Source organism: Octopus bimaculoides, chromosome 20, assembly GCF_046866305.1.
Source record: "Octopus bimaculoides isolate indiv1 chromosome 20, ASM4686630v1, whole genome shotgun sequence".
Taxonomy (NCBI): domain Eukaryota; kingdom Metazoa; phylum Mollusca; class Cephalopoda; order Octopoda; family Octopodidae; genus Octopus; species Octopus bimaculoides.
Window position 1 is genome coordinate 15,889,519 of NC_142947.1, and position 14,009 is coordinate 15,903,527.

At 41.7% G+C, this 14,009-nt stretch overlaps 1 protein-coding gene across 2 annotated transcripts in view; it reads left to right on the forward strand.

The window, feature by feature from the left end:
- Positions 1-823: 823 nt before the first annotated feature.
- LOC106879097 (G patch domain-containing protein 1) overlaps positions 824-14,009 on the forward strand; it is a 30,255-nt gene continuing 17,069 nt past the window's right edge. Inside the window, exons 1-5 of one of the 2 annotated variants that reach the window (XM_089338085.1) lie at positions 824-920; positions 1,982-2,113; positions 4,125-4,210; positions 5,788-5,954; positions 6,966-7,066. In XM_089338085.1, the coding sequence (XP_089194211.1) occupies positions 851-920; positions 1,982-2,113; positions 4,125-4,210; positions 5,788-5,954; positions 6,966-7,066 (556 nt within the window). In that variant the 5' untranslated portion in view covers positions 824-850. The remainder of the gene's footprint in view (positions 921-1,981; positions 2,114-4,124; positions 4,211-5,787; positions 5,955-6,965; positions 7,067-14,009) is intronic. The other variant, XM_089338086.1, reaches the window with a different exon arrangement.

Sequence of the window (14,009 nt, forward strand, 5' to 3'; positions counted from 1 at the left end):
AAAACTAACTTCACGTGTGTACCCATAGCCCCATGTAGTCACGGAACCTTATTTGTGGTATAACCTCGCCTTAAAAGAAAAATATATGGTAGTGCGGTTGTTGTATTGGCGACACAAGAATGTTAATCGAAACTGTTCAAGATCAATCATAGGTTGGACGTTCATGTACACTGATTAGAATTGTGAATTTCAATTATTGAAAACGCGTTCCCGGATGGATACAATTGTGCAGAGTCCGTTTGTCTCAATATGGAAAAGCTGTTTGAATGTCGACGTTTGTTTACGATGTTATATTATTATTTGGAATAAATAAATATTCTTGTATTTTTTTATTATTCAATTGATTTTTAATGATAATTTTAATTGATACTTCATTTAACACTAAATTATTTCGAAATTAGAGTACCATTTTAGCCTAATATAGAACTTCGAACAGTTGGAAATCGCAGCCAAATCTTCCCCACATCACATTCTACTGTTTTAGAAAAGGACACATTTGATAAAGTGGTTTAGGATTCCTTGTACATAAAAAGAAAAAAAACAAAAAAAAAACGTGATGGTCAAGGCTGTATTGCCTTTGATCACGTCAAAGGTTTCTGCTCGACAACCTACAAAAATTAGCCTTGCGTTTGTTCCAGAGAAAAGAAACCTTTGACGTGAGACAAATATTTTTTGAAAGGACATCTATACTATAATAATTATTACAGTTACCGAAAAGAAAATAACCTAATGTTGAAAGCACCTTTAATTTGTAAATGCAGCGGCTGCTTGCAAAAGAATTTTCTACCAATTGAAGATGCAGCTAACATTCACTGCTGACTGCGGCGTGTTTTTGTTGCTGTTCGAAAGCATGGCGGACTCGGACGGAGATAGAGACTCATATGTAGTTTTGGGAAAAGCCATTGGCACTGTATTACCCGGTAAATACAATATGAATACATTGTACTCTCTGGAATTTGGCCTTGCGGAAACCTGATCTAAAATCATATGCTGTCATATTCTTGATCGTTTTGATTCATTTAAAACATGTCATTTGCAAGATGGAGGTCTTTGAGCAGTCCTGTACCTGGGAGCTCAGTGCTACATGACACAGTATTCCGTATTCTGTCCCACAAGGTGTTGAGTTAAAAAAAAAAAATCATCAGGGTTGACTTCCTTTTCATCTGCTCTGAAGCGAAATTTAAGTACCAGTGTATATAATGCTAACGATTTAATTAACAATAATCGTACCTTAAAAAATGTGGGCTTGACTTGTGCAGAAGACATATTAATATTTATTGTGTGTATATGTGTGTGTCTAAAGTTTAAGTTAGCGTGATTATTGTGTTATTCGTATTCCGAATTCAAATCCCTTTGAGGCCTTCTATACTTTTCATCCTTCTGAGGTCAATTAAATGATCATTAATCAAAAACGAGGGCCGATTTAATCAACTTCACACTTGCTAAATTTCATGACTCTCTTCTCTTTATATTTGTGTGTGTTTATATGTATAATCATATATTAAAGAAATCAAACGTTAACTGACAGTGCTCTCACTACATTTAAGTAGAACATAAAATTAATTTTTATAAGGAAACGGTTCCACCGATGATAGGCTTTAATGATACAGTCATATGTATGTGTAGCAAGTGATGGATACATCGTTTTTATGTTATTTTTAAATCTCAAATTAATGTTTATAAATGCGTTACACATTGTCACATACACACAAATATTCTAGTTCCTTGAATATCACCGTGTACTACGAATGATAGTTGAAGATATCTCATTGTTAAATTATTTCCCTTTACATCCGCTATCTTACTGCTCACTCAGGTGGTGCTAGTTTAAAAATGAGAGTACTACATTTTTTAAAAAAATGTATATTTACATATACATCAGTGTGTGTGTGTGTGCGTGTATGTATGTATGTAAATATATATATATGTATATATATAACTGTAAGGCTTATCTGATATATTTCCATCTACTTTATTTCAGATGAACCATTGAAACGTCCACTGTCTGTAAATGAATTACCTGTTAAAGATAACCAAGGTCGGGTTCGATTCCATGGTGCATTCACTGGAGGATTTTCAGCTGGTTACTTTAACTCAGTTGGTTCCAAGGAAGGTAAGTGTATTACATAAATGTTAGCAAAAGCATTTTTTTTTGTTTTGTCTTGTTTTACACCCTAGCTGATCTTATTTCATCATCATTGTTTAACGTCTGTTTTCCATGCTGGCATGGGTTGGACGGTTTGACTGAGGTCTGGAGAGCCAGTGGCTGCACCAGGCTCCAATCTGATCTGGCAATGTTTCTAGAGCTGGACCAAACACTCCAAGAGTGTAGTGGGTGCTTTTTACGTGCCACCTGCACAGGAGCCAGTCAGGTAGACCTGGCATCGATCACATTCAGACAGTGCTTTTTACGTGCCACCGGCATGGGGGACAGTTAGGGAGTACTGGCATCAGTCACATTTGGATGGTGATTTTTACATGCCACCGGCCCGAGAGCCAGTCAGTGGGTACTGGCATTGGCCACATTCAGATGGTGCTTTTTACATGCCACTGGAGCCTTTTTGGATCTATTTTAAAACGGGGGCCACAGTATTTTCTTAACAAAACACTTTGAAACTTGGAACACTGGTAGAATGTGTCATATAAAACATCTTTTTCTCTTAGTCTTCTTTAAAAAAAAAGAAATCCCTAAGTTATTCCATGTTAAAGTTGTCATATTTCTGTAATTTCAACCAATCACTGACGTCCATTCAGCCGATATACATTAAGTGCCGACTACATAAACAAACGATTCTGAAACAATTCTATCGGTGATAAAATTATTATTTCCTTGTCAAAAAATGGTTAGGGTTAGGGTTAGGGTTGTTGCCTCTCTGCAAATGTCAGAAGTTATGGAGATTAAATACGCTTTACACCACTTAATCAGCCAAGGGAGTAAATGTAAACAACTGAATACTTGTCAGTGATTGGTTGAAATTATCGAAATAAGACAATTTTTTTACATGAAATAAATTCGAATACAAAAATATTTTTCTGTTCTATAACACAAAATAGATAAGTATACGAAGTTTGAAAGTCTTTCGGTACCAAAAACACTACGTAAAACATTAATGAAAACTGTGGCCCCCGTTTTAAAATAGATCCGCCTTTTTACATCCACGGGAGCCAGTCAGGTGGTACTGACATTGGTCACACATTCGGATGGTGCTTTTTATATGCCACCGGCACAGGAGCCAGTCAGGCGATCCTGCTGTTGATCATGTTCGGATAGAACTTTTTACGTGACACTGTCATGGGAGCCAAGCCAGTCAGGGGCATCAGTCACGTTCGGATGGTGCTTTTTGCGTACTACTGGCATGGGAGCCAGTCAGGTGGACCTGGCATTGACCATGTTCAGATGGTGCTTTTTACGTGCCACTGGGATGGGAGCCAGTTAGGGGCCACTGGCCACTTCTACAATATTGGTTTTACTTGACTCAGCAGGTCTTCTCAAGCATATCATAATCCCCTGTTGCATCAGGGGTACTCTTAACCGGGCTGGACATGCATGGCTGCAATCTCACTTTGCCAGGCCTTATCAATCACAGCATATCTGCAAAAATCTTGATCTCCTGTCATTGCCTCTTGAGGCCCAATGTTTGAAGGTCATGCTTCATCCTATGTCTTCCTGGGTCAACCTCTTCCACAGTTAGGGAGTGGCACTTTCTCACACAGCTATCCTCATCCATACAGAACACATGACTGTACTAGTGCAGTCGTCTCTCTTGCACACCACATTTGATGCTTCTTTATGCCCAACTTTAGCCTCAGGGCGCTTACACTCTGTCATGTATGCACACTGACATTACATATCCAGTGGATCATACTAGCTTCATTTCTTTCAAGCCTACGCATGTCTTCAGCAGTCATGGCCCATGTTTCACTGCCATGTAGCTTGGCAGTTCACACACACAAAGAGCATCTCCAAAAACCTTTAGGTAATACGACTGTTCTTTCATACATGTTACATTACCACTTGAGGCAAAGAGAGACTCTGGTTTCTTCTCACTCCAAGCAGATAAATCTTTTGTCACTACAGATATGTAATGTCACTAGTAATTTTCCCACTTGTTTTCTCTATACAGGATGGGCACCAACTACATTTGTATCCAGTCGACAGAAACGAAACAAGAAGATAGTTATGAGTGCAGAAGATTTTATGGATGATGAAGTATGCAATATTGATTGTTTCCTTTGTTGTAATTTTCCAGCATTTATAAAAGATGAATATAGTTGATTGATGTAACTACAGTCAGTAAATCACTAGTAATTATTTCTGTACGAATATACTAATACCAGTCCATTATTGTTATTTAAAACAATTTTTTGAAGACAGCACTTTGCTTAGTATCCCAATTATTTGCCTGGCATTCAATTTATTGTTCTCTATTTATTGACTGAGTAAATCAGGCATAGGCAACTTTTTTTGAAGAGTGGGCCACATGAGACAAAGCTCATCATCAGGTGAACTGCACTTCTAGGAAAATTCAAGGTAATTTCCTATTAGGCTTGTCATTCAGAAAGTCCCACAGGCTGCAGTTTGTCCATGACCAGGGCTAAATTGAATTATGTACAATTTGGAAGTTAATCCCCTTTATGGGTTAAAATTGTATGGAAAGGGAAAATTCATGCATATCTACGCAGGTTAACTCTCTCTCTCTCTCTCTCTCTCACACACACACACTCAAACACACACACACACACATCATCATCATCATCATCATCATCATCGTTTAATGTCTGCCTTCCATGCCGGCATGGGTTGGACGATTTGACAGGAGCTAACCAAGCGGAAGACTGCACCAGACTTCTGTGTCTGCTTTGGCAAAGTTTTTACGGCTGGATGCCTTTCCTAACACCAACCACCCAGCAGAGTGGACTGAGTGCTTTTTATATGGCACAAGCACAAGCGAGGTCAGTTTTGGCATGGTTTTTACTGATGGATGTCCTTCCAAGTGCCAGCCACTTTACAGTGTCGACTGGATGCTTTTTACATGGTGCAAGCACTAAAATATCAGGCTGCATTCAGGTTTACATTGTGATTCAACTAATGAAGATTATTCAGCGTCAACTATCACCATCACCATCGTCATTGTTTTTATGTCCACTTTTTCATTCTTACATGGGTCAGACAGAATTTAAGGCAGATCTTGTAAAGTTGGATCCCCTTCTTGTTGCCAACCCCAACCTGTTTCCTGGCAAGGTAATATTTCTCCTTGGCAGGACATGTTTTTGCATAAAATTGGAAATGAAGGACACTGCTTGAATAATCTTTTCTGCTAAAAGCACAAGGCCTGAAATTTGGTGGAAGGGGATAGTCGATTTCATCGTCCCCAGTGTTTCACGGTTTCTTAATTTATTGACCCTGAAAGGATGAAAGGCAAAGTTGACCTCAGTGGAATTTGAACTAAGAACATGGTGGTGGTGAAATACAACTAAGCATTTCGTCCGGTGTGCTAACAATTCTGCCAACTCAATGCCTTACACTGCTTGAATAATGATGACACAACTATCATGTGATGAAAAGAAAACAAGGAGATAAACACACACAAGTGCTTGTATGCACACACACACACACACAAATATATACAGTATATGTATGGGGAAATGAGCTTCTCAGCCACACAGCCATGCATGCACCTCCGTGGGAAAAATATATATAAGACATTGCAGGAGATACTTTTAGTTGTACAAATAATATTTCTTAGGAATTTGAACAGAAATTATTAGAATTTCTTTCTCTTTCAGGACTTTAGTGAACATGGGATTGCACCAAGAGAAATTGTCACATCAGACCAGTTCAAATCAAAAGGGGGAGCCACCAAAAGAAAGAATTTAGCTAATTCGCTTTTAAGCACCAACTCATTCCTGCATAATGTTGATGGTGCTCTACTTGACTTTATTGTTCCAGAAAAGTAAGTTCCATGTAGAATTTTAAAGATATTTTTAGTTTTGTGATCAAGATGTGAGACTACCCTGATTGATGTCTATGAGGTTTTGAGTTCAAATTTGACTGCAGCCACTCTGTTGAGTTGTTGTTGTTTAGTTTTAGGTCATCCTTAATCAAGCAGACTTATGATGAAATGCGTACTAGTCTGTGACTATTCTATCCTTTTTGTTGTTTCAGACTTAGTGTAGCTATGACTGTATAGTCATAAGCAGTGTGTCCTTCTTTAAGAAAGCAGTATGTGATTTAAATGAAGAAGTTTGGCTGCTATTTTTAACAGGTTGAGCTCCCACTTTGAGGCTTCCTCCTTGATGCATTATAATCACTGTTTTAGGAGCATTATAATGTTTCATTCAATTCGCTGTTTTTAGTTTATGCTAAATAATGACACTGTAACACACACAGACACATACACACACACACACACACATTTATACATACATACATACATGCATGCATACATACATACATACATACATACATACAATAAACTTACTTGGAAATGGATGCGTGGGGTTGATTTCTTTGACTAAAGGCGGTGCTCCAGCATGGCCACAGTCAAATGACTGAAACATGTAAAAGAGTAAAGAGTATGCTATGTCTAAAGAAGCAACTATGTTGTTTAAGTTCTATAAACTTCTGTGGACTGTTCATAGAAGCATAGTTTTTTGTTTTATTTTCCGAGCCATTTGAGAAAGTCTCTGCACAGTGGTTTGACTGACTAAGGATTGTAGCCAAATCTTTCTCAAACCATGTATACTTTCATCTTAAAAAGAAGGACATATCAGATAATGTAATATGCCTGAATAAATACTGGTATAGGTACAGCCAGATTCTTTTTGATAATAAATTGTTATAGGATTATGATTTGCCTGAGGCCAAATAACAGCAGTAACAACTTGGCAATGATTTCTCTTTTTTGTTTTGCTAATTCCTGTAGTTACCTGTATGCTTAATCTGTAATATATGTATATGATAGGATATCGATTGGAGTAAAGCTACTGAGAAAGATGGGCTGGAAAGAAGGACAAGGCGTTGGACCGAGACAAAGAAAATGTAGAAAGAAGGAGTTAAAATCAAGTAAGACTATTTGCTGCTCATGAATGGTTGCATTTCTTACTCTTGTTAAAGTTACTAAGATATATTCTATTTTAAACATACAAGCTTATGTTAATGTGTGTCTGCACATGCATGCATGTGTATGTGTGTGTGTGTGTGTGTGTGTTTATGTATATCTATGTATGTATTTATGTATCCATGTGTGTGTGTGGGTGGATACATATCATTTGTTTGTTCATTTTACAGGTTTAACATAGGTCAGACGAATATATTGCCGAGGCATTTGTTTTACAGCTGGATGCCCGTATTATCGATAACCCTGACATGTTTTTCAAATAAACAATCTCTTATTGAACATGTCTTCAAAGTTGCAAAACCAGTGGACATTTCGTAGACAAGGAAAATAATGTCACCACATGTATCTCAGTGATTTTGAAGAAGCACAGATGTAGGAATACATACATGCCTCCTCCACTCTCCCCTCACACACAAATACACACATCATTATCATCATTATCATAATTTAATGCCCATGCTCCATGTCAAACCATGCATAAGATGGTTTGACAGGATCCAGTGTGTCCAAGAACTGCATTGTGCTCCAATGTCTGTCTTGGCATGGTGTCTATGGCAGGATGCTCTTCCTAACACTAACCACTTCCCAGTGTTGACTGGGTGCATTTTTCATGCCACATGCACTATTGTGGTCACCATGCAAGTTGCAGAACTACAAACCTGGGGGAAGATTCAGCCTCATACTGGGATATGAGAGAATTGACCTATGAGAAGCAGGTAGGCAGCTGTGCAGCAGCTGTGCAGCTTCTTGCAGGGGATCTGCATAGCTACTTACATCTAGTGGAGGAAAAGGAGAGAAAGAGAAAAATGAACAGTAAGGGCTGCTCGAGATACATAATGGCAGTAAGGTGTCTAGATGGTCCCACAAGGCACAAAGTGAGTTGAAGAATCAGTTTGCAAGATTGTATAGGAAAGAGAATGTGTAGATGGGGAGACAGGCTGCCAAAATGGGTAGGGTTGAAGGATGGATGAGCAAGGAGTCGCAAGTTGGGGGAGATAGAGGGATGCAGAAGAGAGTGGTGGTGGGCAGCAGCAGGAGTAGCAAAGATACAGTTGTCATGGTGGAGGACAAGAGAGAGGGATGATATGGTTGGGTAGTCTGCAGAAGCTGATGGGGAAGAGAGAAGAGGCAGGCCTAATGCATGGGAATTGGGGGAATGAATCACTGTAGTGTTGGTGGAGAGCACTATACATAACCTTTTCAGAACTATATTTCACTGACAAAGGCAGGTCTGTTTGAGAACCTCATATTGCTGGAAATCCTGGTCCTTTATCATCCCCTCTGACAGGCTCTGGGTCCTGAGGTCAACGTTAACCACTTCATCTCATGTCTTCCTGCCTCCTCTCCTTCTTCTGCAAGTCCTGGTTCCAATTAGTATTTGCTACTTCCTTTTACAGCTGTCCCCATCCCTACACATCACATGTCCATACCAGCTCAGTCTTCTTTTTTGCACGCCACATCTGATTCACTCAGCAGCTTTGAGTGAAAAAGAATCACTCACATTGCACATCCAGTAGAGCATGCTCACCCCATTCTTTCCAGCCTTCTCAACTTCTCTGCATTTAAGGCCCATGTCTTATTTTCATGCAGCATTGCTGTTCTGTCACAGGCAACCAGTCTGCTCAGCAGCAGTAATATCTCCTTGAACTTCTCTAACCAGTTCACTCTAACACTTCATATGTGTCTCAGAGTGGTTGGCGTTAGGAATGGCATCCAGCTGTAGAAACTCTGCCAAATCAGATTGGAGCCTGGTGTAGCCATCTGGTTTCACCAGTCCTCAGTCAAATCGTCCAACCCATGCTAGCATGGAAAGCGGACGTTAAACGATGATGATATATATATATAAATATATATATATAAATATATATATATATATATATATATATATATATATATATATATATATATATATATATATAATTTAAAATCTACAATTAAGAGCCCTATCTACTCGCTGGCGGTACCTACCCACCACTACCCATTTTCCTTTATTCAAAAATTCTTATCGCTCCTTAAAATTATGGCTTTTAAGTGTTGATTTCTCAGCCCAAGAATTACAGCGTGATGTGCTGCTTGACTGGTCCCCCCTCTCTCTCTCTCTCTCTTTATATATATATATGATGATGATGATGATGATCTTTTCTCCCGCCATGCCTCTGTCTACCCCTCCATCCTCTCTCTCCCCTTCGTAGTTTTTCCTTAAGGTCTTCAGGTTCTGGCTATATATAAATGAGAAACCCATTCTAAATTATCTCGCTGACATACTACGACGAAATACCCAAGATGCAGATAAGATAGAGATTTTTTATTTATTTACGGCCTCAAACATCTCATAATACCTTGCGCTTTAGTTGTTTCTCTCCATGAAATTCAATTGAATTCAGTTGTTGTCTTAAATTCATGCTTATTCATTTTCTAAGCTTCCTAAATTCATGCTACGTTATATTCTAATCACCCAGAATTCATTGCTCTTTTAAAAAATTACGATTTATGCATTGTTGTCTCTCAAATATTTAAAATCTACAATTAAGAGCCCTATCTACTCGCTGGCGGTAACCCGCCCTCCCACCCCCTCCACCGGAAGTTCATTCCTCTGTCATCCCTCCCCCTCCACCGGAAGTTCATTCCTCTGTCATCCCACCCCCTCCACCGGAAGTTCATTCCTCTGTCATCCCACCCCCTCCACCGGAAGTTCATTCCTCTGTCATCCCACCCCCTCCACCGGAAGTTCATTCCTCTGTCATCCCACCCCCTCCACCGGAAGTTCATTCCTCTGCCATCCCACCCCCTCCACCGGAAGTTCATTTCTCTGTCATCCTACCCCCTCCACCGGAAGTTCATTCCTCTGTCATCCCGCCCCTCCACCGGAAGTTCATCCCTCTGTCATCCTGTCAAACTCGGCTGTCTCCCGGAACCCATCTAGTGGCCTTGGCCATCCTCTCCCCTACCTTTGGGTAGCGCATTAAGGTTGAGAAATGTTTGCAGGTTGTAGGTACTGTTTTGCTTATGAATTCTTCCAATTGCAAGTTTTCTTTTCAGGTACACGACACTGCTTTTCCCCTTCCCAGGCTACAGGCCCACACCCCCAACACCCATACTGTTAGGATTGGCACTCTCAACGTCGGCACGCTGAAAGGTAGATCTGGTGAAATTGTTGAGATGCTTGAACGGAGATGCGTAGATATGTGCTGCATCCAGGAAGTAAGATGGAGAGGAGGTTCTGCAAGGTTCCTCACAGGCAAAGAACACAGGTACAAGATTTTCTGGGCAGGGAACACTGACGGGGTCGGGGGCGTAGGAATACTTCTAGCGGAGAAATGGGTGGATAAGGTAATCGAGGTCGTTAGAGTAAGTGACAGAGTACTTAAGATCAGACTAGTGCTTCATCATAGATTAGCTACTGTCATCTCAGCCTATGCACCTCAACCTGGGCTACCAGATGGTCTGAAAGACCAATTCTATGACACCCTCTTGCAAACTACCTCGTCGACGAGTGACAGGGACCTTCTCTTTGTGGCTGGAGACTTCAACGGTCATGTCGGACGTCGTGCTGGGGGCTTCCATGGCATACATGGAGGCTATGGCTTCGGTTCCCGCAACGAGGAGGGAACCAGACTGCTGGAGTTCTGTGATGCAACCAATCTTATGGTCTGCAATACCAACTTCAGGAAACCTGCCAGTCACCTAGTCACCTACCGCTCCGGCAGACACTCTAGCCAAATCGACTACATCCTCGCCAGAAATAGGGAAAGAGGGCGGCTTATAAATGCCAAAACCTACCCTGGCGAAGAATGTACCCCACAACATAGATTAGTAGTTAGCGACTTTGGGATCAAGGCAAAATGGGTGCCCAGAATTAGACAGGCTTGGAGAAGAAGGGTGTGGAAGCTTAAAGACCCTGCAAACGGACAGAGACTTAGAGACAAGTTACTTGAAGCATTTAACGAAATAGAAGGGGATATAGCATCATACAACGTGGAAGACAATTGGAGATTTCTGCGGGACAACCTGTTGAAAGCCACCGACCAGATTTGTGGGTGGTGTAAGGTCCCCTCCCAACCCAGAGTAACGTGGTGGTGGAACAAGGAGGTAGACAGGGCTATTAGACAAAAGAAACAAGCTTGGAGGGACTGGAAGAACGGTGGTAGCAGGGAATTGTACCAATGTGCCAGAAGGGAGGCTAGGCGACAGGTTTATTTAGCCAGAGGGGAAGCAGATAAGGAAAGATTTGCCAATGTTCTGCGCCGTGAGGACCAAAGACTCGAGGTATTTCGTGTTGCAAGACAGTGTAGGAGAGAGAATAGTGATGTTGTAGGAGAGAAATGTGTTCGCATGGATGATGGTACGCTTGCATTAAATGAGGATGCAAAGAAAGAGGTCTGGAGATGCCACTACGATAGATTGCTTAATAAAGAGAATGAATGGGAGAAAGAGAGCCTGCCTTATGTCGACCCAATAGAGGGACCAGCTATCCGAGTTGATAGTACCAGGGTAGATAAAGCAATTAAGAGTATGAAGACCGGGAAAGCCCCCGGCCCATCAGGAATCACTGCAGAGATGCTCAAAATATCTGGCAGTGTTGGCTATAGCCTAGTCACCCGTATTACGAACCAGGTGATACACGAAGGAGTCATACCCTATGACTGGTGTAGCAGCATCATAGTCAACTGCTACAAAGGTAAAGGGGACGCTTTAGATACAAATAATTACAGAGGCATCAAGCTGTTAGATCAGGTTATGAAAGTTACAGAGAGGGTCATAGCCCAACTAATTAGGGAGCGAATCAATTTAGATGAGATGCAGTTTGGGTTCGTGCCAGGTAAAAGCACTACTGATGCCTTATTTCTAGTGAGACAGTTGCAAGAGAAATACCTAGCTAAGGATAAACCTCTGTACCTGGCTTTCGTTGACATGGAGAAAGCCTTTGACAGGGTCCCCCGATCCCTTATCTGGTGGTCAATGAGGAAACTTGGGATAGAAGAATGGCTAGTGAGAGCTGTGCGAGCCATGTACAGAGATGCTGCCAGTAAGGTGAGGGTTGGAAATGAGTACAGCAATGAATTCCGGGTAGAGGTAGGGGTCCACCAAGGTTCCGTCCTCAGCCCCCTATTATTTACCATAGTCCTCCAGGCAATCACAGAGGAGTTCAAGACAGGTTGCCCCTGGGAGCTCCTCTATGCTGATGACCTTGCCCTAATTGCGGAGTCACTATCAGAACTAGAGGAGAAGTTTCAGGTGTGGAAGCAAGGTCTAGAATTGAAGGGCCTTAGAGTCAACCTAGCTAAAACCAAAATCCTAATAAGTAGGAAGGTAGATAAAACACAAACCCCTTCAGGTAGATGGCCCTGCTCAGTATGTAGAAAAGGAGTAGGTAGTAACTCTATAAGATGTACCCGGTGCAAGCTATGGACACATAAGAGGTGCAGCAACATCAAAGGCAGGTTAACTAGCAAGTTAGTTTTTGTTTGTGGCAGATGTTCAGGTGCAATAAAGACTGCAAACAAACAGGAAACAACTTCTATCTCATTCCAGGGTGAAAAACTAGAGGTAGTCGATAGCTTCCGCTATCTGGGCGACCAAGTTAGTAGTGGGGGTGGGTGCTCTGAAAGTGTAGCTGCTAGAATAAGAATAGCCTGGGCAAAGTTTAGAGAGCTCTTACCCCTGCTGGCGACAAAGGGACTCTCACTCAGAGTAAAAGGCAGACTGTATGACGCATGCGTACGAACAACCATGCTACATGGCAGTGAAACATGGGCTGTAACTGCTGAGGACATACGTAAGCTCGCAAGGAATGAAGCCAGTATGCTCCGTTGGATGTGTAATGTCAATGTGAATACCCGTCAGAGTGTAAGTATCTTGAGAGAAAAGCTGAACATTAGAAGCATCAGTTGTGGCGTGCAAGAGAGACGATTGCGCTGGTATGGACATGTGGTGAGAATGGAGGAGGATAGCTGCGTGAAAAAGTGCCACACCCTAACAGTTGAGGGAACCCGTGGAAGAGGTAGGCCCAGGAAGACCTGGGCTGAGGTGGTGAGGCAAGACCTTCGTACATTGGGCCTCACCGAGGCGATGACTACGGACCGAGACCTTTGGAAATGGGCTGTGCGTGAGAAGACCCGGCAAGCCAAGTAAGATCGTTGCCAGTGCCCCTGGACTGGTTCTTGTGCGGGTGGCACATGAGATGCACCATTTTGAGCGTGGCCGTTGCCAGTACCGCCTGACTGGCTCCTGTAGGATTTTCGAGCGAGATCGTTGCCAGTGCCCCTGGACTGGCTTGTGCGGGTGGCACATAAAAGACACCATTTCGAGCGTGGCCGTTTTCGTGCGGGTGACACGTAAAAGCACCCACTACACTCTCTGAGTGGTTGGCGTTAGGAAGGGCATCCAGCTGTAGAAACTCTGCCAAATCAGACTGGAGCCTGGTGTTGCCATCCGGTTTCACCAGTCCTCAGTCAAATCGTCCAACCCATGCTAGCATGGAAAGCGGACGTTAAACGATGATGATGATATATATATATACTCTACTGGACCTCCTTAGTCATTCAGTGTATATTTATAGAAAGATTCCTACTGTATTTTTATAATTAATTATCATTAGGAAGTGTATGAGAAAAATTAAAATATTTTGCGTATTGTATAAGTATAACCAATTTGTTGCACATAAATTTTAACAACAAAGCCTGACATAGTCCCCCAAGGGCCATATGGACCCTGGTTGAGAACCACTGCCTAACCTTTCGTTACCTAACATAAAGCTATGTCCTTCTTTGCTGTAGCCCCTCTCACCCAATGAAGGCCTTAGTCTTGTGAGGTACGTGGAAACCTGTTGTGCAGGTGGCAAAAAAAAAAAAAGAAGGCACCTAGTATACACTTTGTAAAATGGTTGGC